The sequence below is a fragment of the Sus scrofa genome, chromosome 7 (genome assembly GCF_000003025.6).
Source record: "Sus scrofa isolate TJ Tabasco breed Duroc chromosome 7, Sscrofa11.1, whole genome shotgun sequence".
Lineage (NCBI taxonomy): Eukaryota > Metazoa > Chordata > Mammalia > Artiodactyla > Suidae > Sus > Sus scrofa.
The window spans coordinates 76,119,939-76,139,069 of NC_010449.5; the positions used below are offsets into that span (position 1 = coordinate 76,119,939).

At 46.0% G+C, this 19,131-nt stretch overlaps 1 protein-coding gene across 17 annotated transcripts; it reads left to right on the forward strand.

The window, feature by feature from the left end:
- RBM23 (RNA binding motif protein 23) lies at positions 787 to 12,210 on the forward strand. Of its 17 annotated transcripts, XM_021099261.1 has the most exons (16): positions 948 to 1,110; positions 2,194 to 2,236; positions 4,306 to 4,357; positions 5,006 to 5,081; positions 5,654 to 5,775; positions 6,671 to 6,718; positions 6,848 to 7,024; positions 7,277 to 7,330; positions 7,486 to 7,603; positions 7,688 to 7,840; positions 7,925 to 8,062; positions 8,673 to 8,738; positions 10,247 to 10,442; positions 10,802 to 10,912; positions 11,003 to 11,087; positions 11,171 to 12,210. In XM_021099261.1, exons 4-16 carry the CDS (start codon positions 5,016 to 5,018, stop codon positions 11,172 to 11,174), a joined length of 1,338 nt encoding a protein of 445 aa, XP_020954920.1. In that variant the 5' UTR covers positions 948 to 1,110; positions 2,194 to 2,236; positions 4,306 to 4,357; positions 5,006 to 5,015; the 3' UTR covers positions 11,175 to 12,210. The 17 variants fall into 17 exon arrangements, 14 of the variants coding, with proteins under 14 accessions (XP_020954911.1, XP_020954910.1, XP_020954909.1 ...); XM_021099250.1 differs by lacking the exon at positions 2,194 to 2,236 and having other exon boundaries at positions 791 to 1,110; XM_021099257.1 differs by having other exon boundaries at positions 920 to 2,236.

The following is a 19,131-nucleotide window of genomic DNA, read 5'->3' on the forward strand; positions in this document are numbered from 1 at the left end:
CCTGCAGCCAGAAGCCGCATATTTTGTTTGAATAAAATCACAGGGTTAAAGTTGGAAATCCTCAGACATAATCCAGTTCTACATTTACAGAGGAAGGATTTGAAATTGGTACAATGATATAAAGTTAATATACCAAATTAGGACTCAACATGATTCCTCTCACTTCGTGGCCCTCTCCATGTTTTAACCAGCTACGTTTCTGGCAGCTGAAGTCTTAGGGTTCTGGAAGCCCTTGGGTCATGAGTGTGGACAATTCCTTCTCTTTATGGTTAGAGGGATGAGTATTGTTGCACCCAAAGAGTCACTTGCGAAACTCTTTTCTTGTGGTTTCGAGGTGTGTGGGGCACTGATTTGAACTGAAGGTATGTGAGCTGTAGGACCAGGCAGAATGTGGAAGACTAATCTGACCGACTAATCAGGTCCAAGCGCTGAGGACAGAAGGCGGCGGCTAGGAGAGAATGTAGACAGAATGAGGATGTGGAGCCCAGCATTCCTCCCCACGTGAAGCAAATGCAGTTGCTCTCTATAAAGCCGTCCTGGATAAGCTTAATGAGACCCCGTCTTGCCAAAATAGAATAGGGACCGGCAAGGACGTCACTGTACCTCCCCGTTGGCTCCGCCCACAGCGTTGACCTAGCTTCAGGAGTGCGGGGGAGCTGGGCAGGCGAGTCCTTGCCGCGTCTGCGCCGGGTTTCCCCGCCCTGTCGCAAGCCATTTAACCAATGAGAGCGATGGGCGGATGTCTAAAGCTTCTGCTTTTCCCCAGTCTTGGAAAGGTTAGCCAATCAATGGGAACTTGATGGTTGCTAAGAGACCTTTGAGCTTGGCTCCACCCTTGCTTAGGATTTTAGCCAATGAAAATCTGTACTTTGGACTGTTGCCGCTAAACCGGAGAGGTTCGTTCTGCCGCCTGAATGTTTCCGCGCCTGCGCAGATCGGGGAAGGTTCTGGAAGACTGTGGAGCTGCCGCCATTTTGCGGGAAGTGGAGCAGCTCCGGTTGCTGTGGTGCTTTTATTGCGGAGTGTCTGGAAGAGAGACATACTTAGCACCCTCCGACACACCCAGAGGAACCGAAGGAACCGGGGTCCCCCTGCGGGGACCCGGAACTGGTAAGAAACCCCGAAACCGGTCCCCCCGTCGCGACGTCACCTATGCGTGACGTTGTCGCACGGCCCCTCCCCCTTACGTCAGAGGCAGAAAATGGCGTTAAGAGCAGAATGGGGCAAACTTTTAAAATAAATTTTTTTTGGCTTTCTTTGATCTGGAAGTGTTCGCTACTTAATTGTTGTCCACTGGCACTGTATTAGGGATCGGCAGCCTCGTGGCTGTGTCTACCGATGAAAGACTGTTTCAAGGATCCCCGTGACTGATCCCTTTCCAGGTTCCCACATTGCTGATGTTTAGAGTCCCACGTACTGTGGAGGGACAGTCTCAGAGGACACTTGGGATCGGTTTTCAGGCCCTAGTGGCACTACTCAGAGAGATGAGGGAATTGAGATTTATTCCTCAGTGTCTGAAGTTTCACGTTCCGTGTTTGGTCACTGCTCACACATTCCGTGGCGGCGGTAGAGGAATATAGTGAGGCCACAAACGAGGTTTCAGCATCAGGATACCGGCCCTCGCAGAGATGCTGCCCGTCGGTTACTTGTAGGTCCGTGTTTTGAAATGTGGCCTTGGCTTGTTACACAGCGTGGGGAATGTTTTTATCTTTTTCATTGTTGCTGTACTTAATTAAGCTGTCTTGTGCCCAGCTCAGTGACCGGACCCAGGAGATGGCGCTACCATCACCCCTGGAACTTCAGCGTTTGGTGAATTATGCCCAATCCAGGCCAACCGCGGTTCTTCATTCTCCTTTGCCCCCGCAGCAGTGGGACCCAAGCGCTGACGTGGGTCTTGACTGTGTGGCATGACAGGGTCCATGCAGCGCCATGGTTGTGGAACCCTAATGCAATTTTTCAGAGCAGGGTTGGAGGAAAGCAAAGTTTTAATGGATGGGATTGAATGGACTTTGACCAGTAATTAGGACTTAATTTGAAAACTTCCAACCAGAAAACTCATAATATTTTTAGAACATTTAGAAAGATAGATTAGACCCAGTGAGATTTCAAGTTGCAAAGTGTGCTGGTGTTATATATATGTGTGTGATTAAATAGATTCATTCGTTTCTGAAGTCTGAAAACTTTATTCCATAGGTAGGGGTTCACTTGTTGACTTATCTGAAGGTTTTCCTTTTTGGTAAGTTATTCTTATTCTCTACTAGCCACTGAACAGTTAAGAGCAGTTCTTGAAATCAGAAAGCATTTTATTTGGAGGGTTAAAGGCAGACTGTAAAAAATGAAGAACATTACGACGATTTGAAAATTTGTATTCCAACCAATAGGACTGAAAGGAACAGTCAGTAGATGAAAAACTTACTTTTAGAACTATTTTCCCACAATAGGCTGGGTAGCATATATTAAAATCAGCCTGGTTACGGATATATTGAAGCATATACTGTTACCGAATATCTGTAAGCCACACAATAAGGTGTGACTAATGGGACTGATTCATTTGATAAACCTATCAGAACATTAATTCTCCAGATAAGTATATATTTAAAAGTAGATATCTTGGTATGCTGTGTGCTTCTCTTTTTGAAGTTTCTTTTGAGGTTAAGTTATAAACTACATGAGAGGTAACCTAGACTAAGGGTCAGAAGATTTCTTTTTATTTATTTTTTTGTCTTTTTGCCATTTCTTGGGCCACTCCCATGGCATGTGGAGGTTCCCAGGCTAGGGGTCGAATGGGAGCTGTAGCCACTGGCCTACACCAGAGCCACAGCAACGCGGCATCCGAGACGAGTCTGCAACCTATACCAGGGCTCATGGCAACGCCGGATCCTTAACCCACTGAGTGAGGCCAGGGATCGAACCCACAACCTCATGGTTCCTAGTCAGATTAGTTAACCACTGAGCCATGACAAGAACTCCAAGAGTCAGAAGATTTCTGATCAAGGTCAGCTCCTCCTTTTGAGGTATATGACTGGGCAGTTCACAAAACCTTAGTTTGTTTCTTGTTTTTTTGGTCCTTTGAGGGCCAAGCCTGTGGCGTATGGAAGATCTCAGGCTGGAGGTCGAATCAGAGCTGCAGCTGCTGGCCTACACCACAGACACAGCAGCACCAGATCTGCGCCTCATCCGAGACCGATACCACAGCTTGCGGCAACACTGGATCCTTAACCCACTGAGCGAGGCCATGGATTGAACCTGCATCCTTGTGGATACTAGTTGGGTTCTTAACACTCTTAAGCTGCAAAGGGAGCTCTAAACCTTAGTTTTTTCATCTATGCATCAGATTCAGTATGTCTCTGTAGCATATGTTACAACTGATTGCTAAATAAATGTAAGGTGTTATAAGAGATTGAGTTCATTGGTTTTTAGACACACCTATTTGGTTTTGGTTTGTTTTCCATTTTAATCCTTAAATTTGGGAGTTCCCTGGTGGTTTAGAGATTAAGGGTCCAGCATTATCACTACAGTGTACTGCTGTGGTGTGGGTTTGATCCCTGATCCAGGAACTTCTGCATGCCACAGGCATGGCCGAAATAAAATAAAATCCTTGAATTTGGCTCCAAGTCAGTTTTATTGTTTGGCTCTTGTCAAGAATCTTATCTTTGTAACATGTTTAGCACAGTGCCTAGCAACATTAGATAGAAAAATGATAGATATGATTACTCTCATTCAGTCATCAAAATAGGGTGGCCTAAGGCAACCAAGACAGCATGATTGGATGATGCATTAGCTGCTTTAAGGAAGACACAGCTCTTCTGGATGTGGAAAGTCTGATTATGATTAGCCTCCATACATAGAAGTTCTTCAGATTTGTGTATTTTTTTCCAGCTTTATTAAGAGATAAATCACATGAAATAAAACTACACATTAAAGTATACAGTTTGATGGATTTTGATGTGTTTTAATATGTGTTAACTAACACCCATGAAACCATTGCCCCTAAAATTTCCAAAGTGCCCTTTTGTAATCCTTTCCTTCTGGCCCCTTCCCACCTTTTCCTATTCCTAGGTAACCAGCGATATATAGTTTCTGCTTTCTGTCACTACAGAAATTTTATGGAATTTTATGTAAATTCCTGTAATTTTATGTAAATATAATCATACTATATATATCTTTAAACATATTTTCGTACACTTAGCATAATTATTTTGAGATTCATCCATGCTATGTACATTGATGATTGCAAGCTAGTTAATTTTTGAATAATTTATTCTATTGATTTGTTTGGTGTCTTCTGTTTTTCTTATTTGACAGAGCTATGGTGGACAGACTTGGGAAAGACGATTGCTAGATGTCAAAGCTTGGGGTAGGCAGATGAGAAGTCTTACCTTGCCTGCCTAGACAAAAAATCTTCAAAGTGGGACTGGTTAAGCCTGTCTTAGTCAGAGTCTTTCTGAATTACTTAAACTCAGAGTTGGTATTATACAGAAAATATCTAATGATAAATCCTCTCATTTTTGGTGTTTGGGTGGGGCATGTGGGGAAGAGCTTAGGGCAGATCTGCATTATTCTGGTATTGCTTTGTCTTGCTCCCAATTTTTACTTTTGCCTTCTTACCTTTTTTTGGAAATACATGCTGATTTAAGTTTAAATCAGTTATTTATTCAGAGTTTTGAACAGTAGAATGGAGGCTAAGTGTCCATTGTAAGGTGAATAGTAATTTTGAGTGCCAACATTTTCTCTTCATAGGACAGGGTCTATATTGTATTTTGTCTCTGCCTCGATATTCACTTTCCTTTTAGACCCCTGACCTTTCTAAGCCACAAAGCAGAACTAGTTCAGATCTGTAAGATGCAAAAATAAACCTAGGGTAAGCAACAGCTGGTAAGATCTCTGGAGTTCAAGGAACAGAACTATGTATCCTGAAGTCTGTTTCTTGGAGTGGGGAGGGAATGTGCTGGAAGGGGAGGAAGAATATAAGTGAACTTCTTATGTATTGATGTTCTCTCCTCAGATCTGCTACAATGGCATCCGATGACTTTGATATAGTGATTGAGGCCATGCTGGAGGCTCCCTATAAAAAAGAGGAGGTAATGTTCCCCACCTTACTCTTGGAATTGGGGTGGTAAGAAAAAGCAGTTGTGGGTCATCAGTTTCAACATTTTGTGAATCTTTTTTTCCTGTTTGTTTATTTAGGTACAGTGGCTATTCATAAAAAGCATAATCTTTTAGTAAGTTCTACTGGAATCCAATACTCAAAGGCCATGGTTTCATAAAGGACTCCAAAACCTGGGAGCAGGCAACATACCTTTGTGGTGGGAACGAGTGCCTTGCTCACAGGGCTCAGTGACAGAGTAGAAAAACTGTGTATGTCAGATGTAGCTAATTTCCCACTCTCCTGGGAAATAGATGTCAATGAACAGATGTTGAGTAGCAGAAGTGTTAACATCAAAATCTGTCACACTGATCTCTTCTTTTTGGGTACTTCCCTTCTTTTCATTCCATTTGCAGGGAGATCCAGGTGCACAGAAACTGTTTAGATGATTGAAAGCTTTGATTTCATAAGTTTTCTTCCTTGTCCACTTTTGTTCTTTCTTTGCCCAATGGATTCTGTGTGTCTGCCACCTCGCACCTTGTGTCATTTTTCTGGCGAACCCCTCAGGACGAGCAGCAGAGGAAAGAGATCAACGAGGAGAGCCCTAACACCACCACCAATAGCACCAGCAGCACCAGCAACAGTGGCAGTGGTACCAGTGGGAGCAGCGCCAGTGGGGAGGCAAGCAAGTGAGTGTGGTGTGAGGAAGATGGGTTGGCAACTTGGGGAAGGGAAACAACTGTGTCTGTGATAGAAACAGCCAAAACAGTGAGGTGGTTTACCCATAAGATTTCTGACTTTTCGTAATGGCTTCACTGGATCATGGGAATAATGGTGACTTGGTTTAATGATCTCCCAGTGTTCACTTTCCAGTGCACATTTGTGGATCAGTCCTAGCAGCAGCGTATTTCCTTTGAATAAAGTAGCAAGAGGAGAGTTCCTTCATGGCTCAGCAAGTTAAGAATCTGGTGTTGTCACTGCTGTGGCTCAGTTTTGATTCCTGGCTTTGGGACTTCCATGTGCCACATGTGCTTCCATGTGCAGCAAAAAAAAAAAAAAAAAATTAGCACGAAAACCTCTGATTTGTGAACACCACCTTTTGCTTGATTTTGTTTGGGGGAGATGGCCATTTCACATACCTGACAGCATTCGGGGCTGTGTGTGAATTGGTGTCATGCCATTGTTGTGACGTACTGCTAGATTGTCTTCTAGGCTTAGGTCTTTTTTTTTTTTTTCTTTTTGTCTTTTTGCCATTTCTAGGGCCACTCCCGCAGCATATGGAGGTTCCCAGGTTAGGGGTCGAATCGGAGCTGTAGCCTCCGGCCTACGCGGGAGCCAAGCCTCATCTGCAACCTACACCACAGCCCACGGCAACGCCGGATCGTTAACCCACTGAGCAAGGGCAGGGACCGAACCCGCAACCTCATGGTTCCTAGTCGGATTCGTTAACCACTGCGCCACGACGGGAACTCCTAGGCTTTGGTCTTTTATTGCTTTCTGTTTCACTCTGGCTTGGCTGTTATTCCTTTCTCTTGGGAGAGATAGTGAAACCTCAGCAGTGAGAATTTATACTTTTTTTCACAGGAAAAAGAGGAGTCGGAGCCATAGTAAAAGCAGGGATAGAAAACACAGGTCAGTTATTCTGGGGACCCTTGGGTTTCGAGAATTATAAATGGAAAGATACCAGGGAGAGATACAGGATAAAGGACAGAGAAGGTTGGCTTGTTCTTTAAGGAACCTAACAGTCATTTCTGTCCATAGTCGTAGTCGAGACCGGGACCGGGATCGTCACAGGCGGAGAGGCAGTCGGAGCCGAAGTCGAGATCGGCAGCGTCGTCACCGCAGCCGCAGCTGGGATCGTCGACACAGTGAGTCACGAAGTCGAGACCGGCGTCGTGAGGATCGTGTGCACTACAGGAGTCCACCGCTTGCCACTGGGTATCACCTTTTGTTCTTAAGCTCCCCTTTGTATCTTAATCTGGGTAAAGCAAGTGCACTGCGTTCCCTGCCTGAGGGTGCTTATAACCCATTGTGATGGGCAGGAGCCCCAGGTCCTGGAGGGGTGATGCTAGAATTCATGTATGTGATGAGGTGCTGTAGTCTTCGCATGGTGGAAGACCCAGCAAGCACTAGGCCGACGTGAGTAAAGTTGGGTGACACGGTTTTCAGTTTTTGTTCTCTGTTCCCTAGGCGTAGGTATGGACACAGTAAGAGTCCTCATTTCAGAGAGAAGAGCCCGGTCAGGTGAGTTGATGATGAGCACTCTTTTAGGGATTGTTAATTATGAATAAAAAGCGGTTTGAGCCAAACCACAGGAACGTGTAGTACCTGAGGGTAGCTGAAGAACTATGCCCGAGTAGTGGGAGGGCAGGTCTGAATAAATTTTACTCACTCTTTAGGGAGCCTGTTGATAATCTGAGTCCCGAGGAGCGTGATGCCCGCACAGTGTTCTGTATGCAGTTAGCTGCGCGCATTCGGCCCCGAGACCTAGAGGACTTTTTCTCTGCTGTTGGCAAGGTAACCTTTAGTTTTCTCTGAAAAGTACATCCTCTCTCTATCCCCCTTTATGCTCAACTCAGAATTTCCTTATCGCCCCAATAGGTTCGAGACGTACGTATCATCTCAGATCGGAACTCACGTCGTTCTAAGGGCATCGCCTACGTGGAATTCTGTGAGATCCAGTCTGTGCCACTGGCCATTGGGCTAACCGGGCAGCGGCTGCTGGGAGTGCCTATCATTGTACAGGCCTCACAGGTGAGTAGGCTGAGACCTGACCTGAGAAGATGGAGTTGAATGTGGTATGTGTGGGATGTGACCCACCATTTTCTCCTCCTGCAGGCTGAGAAAAACCGACTGGCAGCCATGGCCAACAACCTGCAGAAGGGCACTGGGGGACCAATGCGCCTCTATGTGGGCTCGCTGCACTTCAATATCACCGAGGACATGCTCCGTGGCATCTTTGAGCCCTTTGGCAAAGTGAGTAGAAAGTGAAGGAAAGTCCTCTAAAGGGAACTGGGAAAAGTAGGCCTGGGGAGTGTATCTCTTCATTTCATCTGACCTTGATTAACCCACTGCATGTTTCATAATGGCCGTATGGGTCTATGCTGGGAAAGTTGGGCTCCTTCTCTGAATTCACACTGCTTAGGGGACAAAATGGGCACCATGAAATCAAATAATGGGGTCCAGGAGTTCCCATCGTGGCTCAGTGATTGGCGAATCCGACTAGGAACCATGAGGTTGCGGGTTCAATCCCTGGCCTTGCTCAGTGGGTTAAGGATTTGGCCTTGCTGTGGCTGTGGTGTGGGCCAGCGGCTACAGCTCTGATTGGACCCCTAGCCTGGGAGCCTCCATGTGCAGTGGATGCGGCCCTAAAACAAAAGACAAAAATAATAATAACGGGGTCCAGATTAAGTAAGATGAGTCAGAAAAAGTGCTGTGGAAAGAGATTGCCTTTGTCTCCTGTGTAAACAGTTTGGAGAGGTGTAATGGGTTGGCTAGAAAATTAGAGGTATTTAGAACAGTCTCAGGAAAGATCAGAGGTAGGGGTTAACCAAAAGATTATTAATTATTTCTCCCTGTTTTGCAGATCGATAATATTGTCCTAATGAAGGACTCAGATACAGGCCGCTCTAAAGGTTATGGTTTTATCACGGTGAGTCTCTAGTCTTTAACTTTTTAATTTTAGGTTGGGTTTATCCACTTGTCTGATTTTGCAGCTTAGCTTCATCCTCCTCCCATAGGAACTGTCTAAGTGACCCATAAACCTTGGTGCCTGAAGCTTGGACTAGCCTTCTGCCCCTTGAGATGAGTGCATTGCTTGAGATCTTGGCTTTGCTCCTACACTCTGTCAGTGGCACTGGTGTGGGGTGTCCAGGAGTTCAACCAGCTTCCCTGGTGCTACAGCTTGCTCTTTGGGTAATAGTAACTGTTCCAGGCCGCAGCTAAGAGGTTGGGGGCATGAGGGAGGTTAGATACGGGCTTTTATAGACCTGCTTTATAGAATTGGTATATCTTAATGATCGGGTGGGAGTAAGAAGTTACATACTGAGGTCTGGTGCTACCCTTTTTGAAGCAGTTTCTTCAACTGAGAAATACCTTTGTATTTAAATACGATTATAGGGAAAATAGTGAGGCCACCTAATAGTGGGCAAGTCTCACCTTTTCCTGACACTCCAACAAAATTGTTTCCAATTCCCATTAACTGGTTCTTCCAGCCCCATGTGACTCCAGGCTGAGGACTGGCTGCCAGCCACAAAGTCTGATAGAAGCTGATATTTTCTGGGCTCAATCCAGGCAGCACACACCCCCACAGTTGCCTGCAGGGCAGAGGGGAGGTAGGTTGTGTTCTACCGTGGGAATTGCTCATCTCAGAAGTATCCGGTAAAGCAAGCCACCTTACACCACCTGTATAGGAACTGTCAATACCACGTGCCAGCCCTAGGGCAGGTAATATCAGAGTAAATAAAGCCAGCTGTGGTGTTCCTGGTGGCAAGTACTTTTTCTAGCTCCATGTGTGTCTCAGACTCAGAAAGACTCCTGTGGGGCCTTTTTGCCCTTGTGTTGCTGCCTTTTAGGTTAACACCTTTGACACATAAACAGCAGACTGGGAATCCTCTTTATGCCAGGCTGCTGCTGATGCCTGAAAGGGACTGGAGAGTAAGAGAGTAGAGGCCTCTGGCCAGCAGGTCAGAGTCAGCAGTGTTGGGGTGGGGTGGAGTTGGGGGTGTAGTGTGTGTCCTCCTGAGGGTGAACTCTTAAGTTCCACATTCCTAGTTCTAGAATGAGGACTGCTGCCTATTAGCCCCAAGGGCTGAAACAAAAGCTCAAGAGCCTTGGATCTCAGTCTGTCTTACTTCCATTTGATATGCCCCTTTGTAAAACAGCCTGAAGGGCTAGGCTCCCTACAGATAATGCATTCTTAGGTTCTCAGTGGAGCTGGAAGATTGAAAAGTGATTGCCCTTGAGTCAGCTGGGAAAGGTTCTTTTCAGAGAACCATTTGAGGGGATGGGGATCTTAGATGACATTCCCTGCGAAAGGAAAGTTTAAGCCACAGTGAGCATGTGATTTTTCTGGGATAGTAGGACTAGGGAGTGTTACTGGGGCTTTAAGAGGGTGTCTGTGGCCAGGAGGTACCTGATAATGGCCTGGGTTTCTTGTAGTTCTCTGACTCTGAGTGTGCCCGACGGGCTCTGGAACAGTTGAATGGCTTTGAGCTTGCTGGTCGACCTATGAGGATTGGCCATGTGACTGAGCGGCTGGATGGCAGCACAGACATCACCTTTCCTGATGGAGACCAGGAGCTGGACCTGGGATCAGCAGGTGGACGTCTGCAGCTCATGGCCAAGTTGGCAGAAGGTAGGGTTTCTCTGCAGAGTGAAGAACATGAATTTTAGGAGTTCCCGTCATGGCTCAATGGTTAAGGAATCCGACTAGGAACCATGAGGTTGTGGGTTCGATCCCTGGCCTTGCTCAGTGGGTTAAGGATCCGGCGTTGCCGTGAGCCATGGTGTAGGTTGCAGACGCGGCTCAGATCTGGTGTTGCGGTGGCTGTGGTTTAGGCCAGCAGCTACAACTCCAATTAGGCCCCTAGCCTGGGGACCTCCATATGCCACAGGAGCAGCCCTAGAAAAAAGCAAAAAAAAAAAAAAACACAAAAAAACATGAATTTTACATTGTGGGTTGAGACTTAACCCCACCTTTTCTTGCCCTTTTAGGCTCTGGAATCCAGCTGCCAACCACTGCTGCCGCTGCCGCTGCCCAAGCTGCTGCCTTGCAGCTGAATGGAGCAGTTCCTTTGGGGGCCCTGAACCCAGCAGCTCTGACTGGTAGACTTAGACTTGGGAAAGGGAGAGAAGGATTGGGCCTGGAAGGTAGTACTGCTCCGAGCTAACTGCCTATGCCTCTCTTTATTCCAGCTCTGAGTCCGGCCCTGAACCTGGCCTCCCAGGCAATCGCCTCCCAATGCTTCCAGCTTTCCAGCCTTTTTACCCCCCAGACCATGTGAGTCTTAGGGCCCAGCTTGTTTTAGTGTTTGTACTTATTCTTTCCTTTGGCTTGTGGTTGACATTTTCTCCTTGTCACAGGTAAACCAGTGGCGAGGTCCGATCCCTCGCTGTGCCTCTGGGTCCTGCTACTCCCTTCTCCACATCTACCCTTCCACGTCTCCTTCTATCCATTTTGTGGACCAAGCCATCCTGAGGGCATGAACATTGATGGTGGGGGAACTGGGGCCCCCCCTTAGACACCAAGAAGAGCTCCTGCCCATGGCCCCACTGGGAATGGACTCTGCTGAGGAAAGCTGCTGTTTGAAGAGAACAGAGTCTACACTTGGGGTTGAACATCTGTTTCTCTGTATTTATCATCTCCTGGGATGTCCTTCATTGTGCTTTCTAGCCACCTTAGTGATTCCTTGATTCCTCCCCCGTTGGGAAGGCCATAGGGCATTAACTGAAGGAACTAACTGCTCTCTTCCTATACCTTTACCCTACATTCTGTCACAGAAAACCCTTAAGACCTCTGGTCTCTGAGGGCTTTGGACTTTGAGGGGGTGAACCTCAAAGGTGCTGACGGGCCTTGAAGTCTAGTGTAGACGTGTCCGTTGGGCAGCCTGCCTTAGACCTTGGCTTGGGGCCAGAGCTGCTACTGGGGGCTTAGCATCTTGCTGGGATGTGTGGGAATGATCTGTCCTGCCAGCTGGTTTGGATGTCTTAGGGGCATTCAGGAGCTGAGTGAAAGGTGAGGTGCCTTTCCAGTATCTTCCACCTTCCTTTGTGTAGTTGTCCTTCCTTTTGGCCCAGGGTGGGAGGATAGACTGGAGGCTGCTTCTCTCCACCACTTCCATGTGCCTCTGGAGATTGTGGGCTCAAGCCCAGCTGTTAAAGCCACTCCTGTCCCCTAGCTGGGCACACGTGAGCCCTTTTCACTTCTCACTGGATTTTATACCCTGTGTCTGTGTACATAAATATATATATATATATAAACTTTGTACAAAAGGCAAGTCTCACTGTTGTGCCAGCTGCTGCCCATATGTGTGGTCTCAGTTGTTGGTGTGTCTGTCTAATGTTCACTTCTCCTGAGCCAAAACCTCAAATGGTTCTAGGGATATAAAACATTTGTAATGCCATTGCGTTTTCTTTCCTTAATTTTAATTTTATCTGATCTATAGAAAGAAAAACAGACAAAAGGTGCACACCTCATCTGTATCTGCTTTATGTTCCCATGGTCTTTATGTCCCATTGTCTCCTCTGTCCATCTTTTTTTTTTTTTTTTCTTTGTCTTTTCATCTTTTTTTTTCTTTATGTATATAATGATTTTTATTTTTTTCCATTATAGCTGGTTTACAGTGCTCTGTCAGTTTTCTGCTATACAGCATGGTGACCCACTTATACATGTATACATTTTTTTTGTCCATCTTTTTAACTGTCTCCAAACCTACCTGCCCATCGGACAGCCTTCCAGGCTCATCTCAGTGCCTGGGGACAGATCTTGTCTTTCCACCAGATGGCAGTGTGACAGTAGCATGTTCTGCACCTTTTTTTAGGTGCAGATCTAGTTGTGTGATCTTGAGGAGTTTAAGAGCCTCCTAAGCTCACATTCTTATCCTGTTAATCTCCATACCACCTTTGCGTGCTTTGTGGTAGAGATCCAGTCTAACATCCAGAGGGGTTTGGGCATTATACAAAATTCCTCCCCAGGCCTTCTATCTGCAGTTTTCCTGCTCTCAGCACCCTCAACTCTTGCTCTCTGTATGTTCCTGCCTGGGACCGATTGATGAATTCCAGGGAGCAGAATATTCCAGGCATGGTGCTGCCAAAGGTAAGGTACACCTTCCTTTGCCTGCTTTGTGAGGTTTAGAGTAAGGGGCCATCACAGAGCCTGGCTCATCCAAGTAGGGACCAATTGAGAGAAGGTCTGAGGTTCAGGGACAAGGCTTCCATTTTTTACTGGTCTCTATGGCAACAGGATGTTAAGACTTTATTGTCATGCTAAAAATATGGATAATTGCTGTTAGGTTTTAATTTGTCAGTTTAGGTTTCTAAGCAGGGGGATGGTTTTTAAGTGATGTTAGCTTCTGAGATTGATTTTTACACTCAAGTACTTGAAACTTACTTGTGGCATGAAAGGCCACTGGGGGAGTCCCCTGATGGTGTGGTGGGTTAAGGATCTGTTGTCACTGCTGTGGTCAACTGTGATAGGGTTCAATCCCTGGCCTGGGAATTTCCACATGCCATAGGCGAGGCCAAAAAGAAAAAAAGACACTGGAACTTTGGACCAACTCCTGAACCTTCTAAGCTGCTGCAGTCTTACTCGCTGTCACTCCTACCCCTTCCCTAGCCTAATTTGCTCTCTGGCCCTGGGGGAGGGGAAAGGGTACATTATGTTTAGGTAGGAGCTGCTGGCTGCGGCCCAGTCCCTCTGTGGTTATTGATTCTCAGCTGCTAATGCATCCTGAGCTCAGTGCAGACCATTGTTTTCATCATCCTGAACCTACTCATGGCCATCTTGAACTCCACACTATAAATACCCACAGGCCTTGCATCCTTCCCTCAGATGGGTCCCCATTACTGGTCAGTTTCCTTGTATCCCCATCCCTAGCTACTTTGGCCTTCCTGCATGTTGGGTTCTCCCATCTTGGTTCTTCCTTGCTGCCTGTTCTTAGTTCCTCTCATAGCATTTTGCTGGGAGAGAGACAAGGGGGAAGTAAGGGAACGTCTAAGACAACTTCTGCTCTCTAGTCTTAACCCATATAAGGTGACGAGTCTAGTGTGTGACAGCCCATGTCACTGCATGTGACTCAGTGCCTTCTTGTTACTCATCCCTTTATAGGAGGGTGGTTGGAGTGGAGAGAGAAGGGGGCAGTAAACAGTCCCTGGGCTCAGCCTATGTAAAGAAAGAAGCCTTCCTCAATCTCGTGCCTGGCTGAGGAGGGAGTAGAGGTGAGACTTAACCAGATCCTTTAGAATTTCCCCTACTGTCCTCAATTCTAAATAGGATTTTTCTTCTACTTTTGTTTGGCTGCAACCGCTGCATGTGGAAGTTCTCAGGCCAGGAGACTGGCACCTAAATTGCAGCCTGCAGCAATGCTGAATCCTTAATCCACTGCACCATACTGGAACCTCCTTAAGTGGGATTTTCACCTGACCTTTGGTTTATAATCTCTGTCTTCTCTAAGACAGTGGCATTTCCTCCCTATTCTTTAAACTGTTGTGATCTTGACACTGGGACTCTGCCTACATCTTTCTTCGGCTCCAACAAACCCTTAGATGTGAGCTCTGAGTAGAAGGTTCATAGGTAGGGATTTGACCTACGGACGTTTTTCAGTGCTTATGAGGAAGGGAAACTTGAAGGGAGGGCTTCTGTCACAGCCCCTCTTTTCTTTCACCAGGAAAGAGTCTGATGTGAATCAGAGTATTAACTTGGACAGTGAGAAGAGGCTATCCTGTGAGGTGGTAGGAGGTGGTTAACGATGAATAATGAGAATTTATATTTATGCAGGATTTATGTGGGTTAGGCATTGTTCTAATCATTTGAAATGGATGGAATCATTTAATCCTGACAATGACCCTCTGAAGTAGATTCTTTTATTATCTTTACTTTGTAAATGAGGTTAAATAACTTGTTCCCCAATTATGCATTTAGCAAGTATGGGTTTCCAGTCCAGGCAGTCTAGCTTCAGATCCCTTAATCTTCATATTAAACTGCCTCTCGGAATTCCTGTCGTGGCTCAGTGGTTAACAAATCTGACTAGGAACCCTGAGGTTGTGGGTTCGATCCCTGGCCTTGCTCAGTGGGTTAAGGATCCGGCGTTGCCATGAGCCGTGGTATAGGTTGCAGACTCGTCTCGGATCCCGCATTGCTGTGGCTCTGGTGTAGGCCAGCGGCTACAGCTCCGATTCGACCCCTATCCTGGGAACCTCTATATGCTGCGGGAGCAGCCCAAGAAATGACAAAAAAACAAACAAATAAATAAATAAACTACCTCTCAGCAGCACTGTGGAAGCCAAGGCCTTGGCATCATGGGGAAGTGTCACTTTTTCTGTCTCGATAGCCTTAGTTCTCAGTATATCCTGAATTTTTCTATTTCCATGTCCACTCATCTTGTTCTCTCTTCCTGCCCCTCTTTTGCTAGTCAAAATGTGTTAAGACTCTGATGATTTCCTTGTTGGAGTTAATTTTCCTTTTCAGTATTCTTGGTTCTATTATAGGTCTTATTCTGATTTTATTTACAGTTCTTTGTAAACTCTGTGATTAGATGGTTATAGCTTGATGAAACCAGCCATAGATGTGTCTTTTTCTTTATTGCTTTGCTTCACACATATTTACTATGTATTGAGTTGAAATCTCTGTTCAAGTCAGAGCCAAGCTTTTCAGAGGTTTTCCTTTCTAGCCTGCTTTTCCTGGGAGCCTTGTCCATTTCTCCACCCCTCCAAGAGAGGAGGCAGCTTTACTCTTTTTGGTGTTAACCATGGTAGCCTGGGATACTGTCTAAAGTGCTGCTGCCACCACCAGAGACTGATGTTTCCATGGCAACCAGGTGAACTCAGTAGTCATGAGATGGATGCAAGAAAGGAATTCTGCTCTGAGAAGTTGTGTGTCTGAATCTTCTGGCTTCAAATACCCGCCCCCACCCCCATTTTTGCACCCTGTATCCAAAACCAATTGCTCTCAAAATGTGTACTTAGTTGAGAGATCTCGGTGAGGTGAAGCAGACCAATCAACTTAGATCATGGAGATAGATGGAGGCGAAGGAAAGAACAGATCACAAGATCACTTTTAAAAATTGGATGAGTTCTGCTATCTCTCCCAGATGATCTGCTCTCAATAGCCCTTAAGGAGTTGGCTGGAGTTACTGGAGAGCCATTAAGCAGTTATTTTTGAGGGCAGTGGGTGCATGAGGTGCCTAAAGATTGGGGAAGGAGCCAGTCAGTGCTGGATTGTGGAGAAAGGGAAACAATGACCTTGGAAATCAGAGACTTGTCAGACTGTTACCAATATTCCAGAAAGGATGGGAGCTCAGCTTTAAAGCATCCTGAAGCCTTCTTGTTTAGAATGAGCTGTTCTGAGGAGCTTGTTTCCTGATGGCCTAGCAGTAAAGATTTGGCATTGTCACTGCTGTGGCTTGGGTTTGATCCTTGGCCTAGGAACTTCTGCATCCTGGGGGCACAGCCCCACCACCACCAAAAAAAAAAAAAGAGTGGTGCTGAGGATGAACCTCCTCACCTCCTGGGCCCAACCAAGCCAGGGGACCTCCACCCTGTAGCAGGAAAATCACACTCTGCATCAACACCACATGGTTCAGATCACTCTTCTACAAACTAGCTGAGTAAGCTTGGGTGTTAACTTCTCTATCTCAGACTCCTCACCTCTAGAGGGCTTAGAACTTGTTAGCTTGTCATTACTTCTGTCATCATTATTCCCATTCCTCTGGATGCCTACACACTTGATTTTCTACCTAACCCCATTCTCCTCCCCAACTTCAGAGAATGATCAGAGATTTTTGGGAGGTGGGGTGGGGAGATTGATGTCAGGGCAATGGTGAAAATAAACCATAATTTTTCCTGGGCCCCAGGCTCACAAGGTCCTGAGTCTCATGCAATCAGCCTAGCTTTCAGGAAAAGAAATCCACTGGCTCAAACTCTTTTTATGCTGAAACTCTATAATCAAGTTACAACCAGATGACTTTGGAAAATTAAGGTGAGCCCCTTAGTTATCTTCAAGATATCTAGTGCCCTGGAGTTCCTGTCGAGGCTCAGTGGAAACGAATCTGACTAGTATCCATGAGGATGCAGGTTCGATCCCTGGCCCTGCTCGGTGCGTTAAGGAACTGGTGTTGCCATGAGCTGTGGTGTAGGCCAGCAGCTGCAGCTCGGATTTGACTCCTGGCCTAAGAACTTCCATATGCTGTGGGTGAGGCCCTAAAAAGTTAAAAAAAAAAAAAAAAAAGGATACCTAGTGCTCTTTGCTTGATCTGGTTGGGGAAAACCCCAGAGCATTCTGTGTTACAGCCCTTTGCAAACATTCCACCTAACCTCCCCCAAGCATTCCTATACTATTGCTTTTGTTGGTCTCCAGAGCTTAGCTCTACCTACTCTGGCAATTTCCTTTCCGAAGAAATATTTAATTGTTATTTTTTTCTTTTTGGGCTACACCAATGACATATGGAAGTTCTCAGGCCAGGGATCAAATTTGAGTCGCAGCTGGGACCTACACCACAGTTATGGCAACGTCGGATCCTTAACCCACTGCACTGGGCCGGGGATCAAGCCCATGTCCCTGCAAAGACACCGCCAGATCCTTAACCTGCTATGCCACAGCAGGAACTCCCAGAATATGTATTTTAAATCAGCACAAGTCCTCTGCCTAAATTTGAACAAAAAATGGGAAACTGTAGTATAATACCATTCTTAGCCTTCAGCTACCAATCTTTCCCCAATACTCCTCAAACAAGAAATCCAATAATTGGTTACCTGTGAGTCCAGTGGGAGGCATGTTGGACCTTGTGGCCCACAGTTAAATTTGTATCTCCAGAGTGGTGCTGTGTTGGGAGTTCCTATTGTGGCGCAGCAGAAACGAAGCCAAGTAGTATCCATGAGGACACAGATTCCATCCCCTGCCTTTTCTCAGTGGGTTGGGGATCCAGCATTGCCTTGAGCCGTGGTGTAGGTCACAGACCCGGCTCAGGTCCCAAGTTGCTGTGGCTGTGGTGTAGGCCGGCAGCTGTAGCTCTAATTCGACCCCTAGCCTGGGAACTTCTTTAGGCGGTGGGTGTGGCCCTAAAAAAAAAAAAAAAGCAGAGTGGTGCTGTGCTTTGAGAGGTTAGCAAGCTGCCTAGTTAAGGCACCAGACACAGGTTAAAAAAAAAAAAGCACTATTTCCACTGCTCATTTGTATAATTACAAAAATATTGGCATTTTATCTAGTCCTCATAAGTATCCTGCAATGTTGGTATTATTTATCTTCATTTTATAATTAGGAGAGCTGCGACTCAAAAAGACAAGGGAGGTTAAGAGTAACCCTCTGTTGACTTCCACTCAGGAAATAGTGGGCCAAGTGCTAGCTTTAAGGCTTGAAGGCCCCATTGGCTTTGTTTTTCTTGAAAGTTCCCAGGACAGGGGTCAAATTGGAGCCATAGCTGAGGCTTCTGCCACAGCCATGGCAACACTGGATACAAGCCACATTTGTGACTTACACTGCAACAGGATCCCTAACCCACTGAATGAGGCCAAGGATTGATTCACATCCTCTTGGAGACAACATCAGGTCCCTAACCCACTGAGCCACCGTGGGAATTCTCCAAGGCCCCATTGACTTTGTATTCACACTTTGAGTTTACAAGCTGTGGAGGCATGACATTAAGATCCAAATTCCTTGTATTATCCATCAGAGAGCCACCAAGAGATAAAGGAGGATCTGCTTTATCCAAGAAGCAGGATGCTCTTGTCTAGTTTGGGGGCCCCTTGATGGCTGGGCTTCACCATCACCTACCCCCCCCCCCGATGTTCCTGCCTTCTATATAGGAGGGAGGATTTTTACCTCATCATGAGGCTGCCCACCATTTCTCCTGTACATTTGCTCATGTGGTTTCACCACAAGGCCTTTCTTTTGACCTTCTTTCCCCCATCTATCTATAGCCTACATATATAGACTTAAGGACTCATTTCCTAGAGTGTATCTTCTAAATTTTCTGTTTCTTCCATTCAGACTTCTTAGTGCACGATGTAGCTTGCAGTTGGATAGTCAGAATGTGGAATAGTTTGCTACTGCTTTGGCCCACAGTAGCACTGCTGCGACGTTTTCCTGTCTCCCCAGTTCAGTTGTAAGCTACTTGTGGGCAGGGATAGTGTCTTATCTGTATTTGTTTTCTCCATAGGGCCCAGCACAGTGGTGGCACATGGCAGTACTTGAGTGGAACAATAGGCATTTGTGGATGAAAGATTAATACATCCAGGGAAATTTTTCTTACAATGATGTGGATTGGAATTATGTTAGATTAAAAAAAGGATGTATGTACAGGTGGACTTTCTGGGAGTGAGGGTTTAACCCA

What these genes read in the sequence shown, in the direction of transcription:
- RBM23 (XM_021099251.1), top strand. Translation starts at nt 915, where the DNA reads ATGTTTCCGCGCCTGCGCAGATCGGGGAAGGTTCTGGAAGACTGTGGA. An exon ending in CCTGCGGGGACCCGGAACTG is followed by an intron (nt 1,111 to 4,305) that starts GTAAGAAACCCC and finishes CTTATTTGACAG; the next exon opens with AGCTATGGTGGACAGACTTG. An exon ending in GCCAGTGGGGAGGCAAGCAA is followed by an intron (nt 5,776 to 6,670) that starts GTGAGTGTGGTG and finishes TTTTTTTCACAG; the next exon opens with GAAAAAGAGGAGTCGGAGCC.